We start from the raw sequence: 1,687 nt of genomic DNA on the forward strand, positions 1-1,687 counted from the left end.
GTAGAAGCTGATGAGCGAGGACGAAATGGCGTACGTTCGGTTGAGGCTGGAGTCGCAGTTGTCCGTCAGCAGAGCCCTGCGAGATGCATTGGCCTCCGGAAAGCCTATCGGCTGAGCCTTGTGCCATTTGAGCTGCACCGGGATGAAGGAGATGAGAACGGACAGAGTCCAAGCCACGCTGATCATCACAAAGGCCACTCTGGGAGTCATCTTCCTCTCATAGCGGAACGGGCTGGAAATGGCCCAGTATCGGTCCACACTAATAACGCACAGGTTCAGGATAGACGCCGTGGAGCACATGATATCGAAAGCCACCCAAATGTCACAAAACGCTCCAAAGGGCCAGAAGCCTGCAACCTCTGTCACAGCCTTCCAGGGCATGACCAGAATGGCCACCAGCAGATCTGACACGGCCAGCGAGATGACAAAAAAGTTGGTGACTTTAGAGCGCAGGTGGCGAAACTTTGTGACAGCTGCACAGACCAGTGTGTTCCCGAGCAAAGTGGAGAGGATTAGAACGGACAGAAAGCAACCGGTCAGAACCCGCGTGGAGCGGTCGCTTTCCACCAAGCCGCTGTCAATGACCGTCGTCAAGTTCAAATCCATCACTGCCATCTAATATCTCACTGCATCACTAGACGTGAAGTGTTTGAGTCGCACCAAAGTTCATATTCCATTGCATTCCCGTGCCAATAAAGTCCTTCAGGTTCAGTTCAGTTATACTGGCATGCCATTCAGAGAAACATAATGATATCGTAGTAGCATATCATTGATCTTGCATCCATCCAAACAAAGTCTTTACTCATCCATCCAGAGTTCCCTTATATATCTAGTAGAGATCATGTAGGAGTCCTTATGCCATAACAGACTGAGACACGTTTCAGAGTGCAATGTGGAATAACCTGTTCCTGCATTTCTGTGTGTCAACAAAGAGACAAAACTAATATTAAGAGAATAAATACCTACTTATAATAACAAGCAAATCAATTTAAACTCACCTGTTAGATGGTAGTGAAGCGTTTCTTTTTGCATTTATCCGAATAACGTTGCACTGTTTGTTCTTTGAACCGTCTTCTCCGTAAAAAAAAAGCGATTTGTTTGAATAAACAGGAAAGAAAAGTTGTTTCGTGAGCGTCCTCGGTGAATGACTCTCGCGCACCTTTATTCTGTCGAAATGAAGGTGTTATTCCTTCGGGATGCGCTCAACGCGTGAGACCCGACGCCGAGTGACATGACAAACACACTTCACACCGAGATGCGTCGAGCCAGAGCCCGAGGGGCTTGAGAAATTACTCTAACAGTAGGTCCGGTTTTAGAGTCTGTGCTGGAAGAAAAAAAAAAAGAAGAGAAAAGCATTGAGTCACAGTGGAGCTCAGCGCACGTGCGCGATGCGCTCTCATGTTACGATTCTATTACGATTAAACTTGAATGATTCATGATCCATGCTTTTAATTAAATCTTTATTTTGTGAATTGCATGACTGCGTTTGATTATCGCTGTTGTACTTTTTTTCTCTTCTGTAGGCTACTGCATGAATGAATTGCTAATTCATTCATTCATTAATTCACTTGAGTAGCCTACTGCAGATTTACTGATGTTAACCTAGAGCCGAAATACCTGAAATAAGGAAATGTGTCGTAAAACTCACATATCTGGATTGTCAGGTATTACATACAACCTAAATCAA

General features: G+C 45.1%; 1 protein-coding gene across 1 annotated transcript; it reads right to left on the reverse strand.

The window, feature by feature from the left end:
• Positions 1–3: 3 nt before the first annotated feature.
• Positions 4–837, reverse strand: LOC107736514 (D(1) dopamine receptor-like; the record flags this gene model as incomplete). The annotated part of the gene is made up of 1 exon (XM_016547905.1): positions 4–837. A coding segment is annotated over exon 1 (612 nt), but the record flags the coding sequence as incomplete, so codon positions are not given.
• Between the last annotated feature and the right edge of the window lie 850 nt (positions 838–1,687).

The sequence above is a fragment of the Sinocyclocheilus rhinocerous genome, unplaced genomic scaffold, assembly GCF_001515625.1.
Source record: "Sinocyclocheilus rhinocerous isolate Xijiao unplaced genomic scaffold, SAMN03320098_v1.1 C36754712, whole genome shotgun sequence".
Taxonomy (NCBI): Eukaryota; Metazoa; Chordata; class Actinopteri; order Cypriniformes; family Cyprinidae; genus Sinocyclocheilus; species Sinocyclocheilus rhinocerous.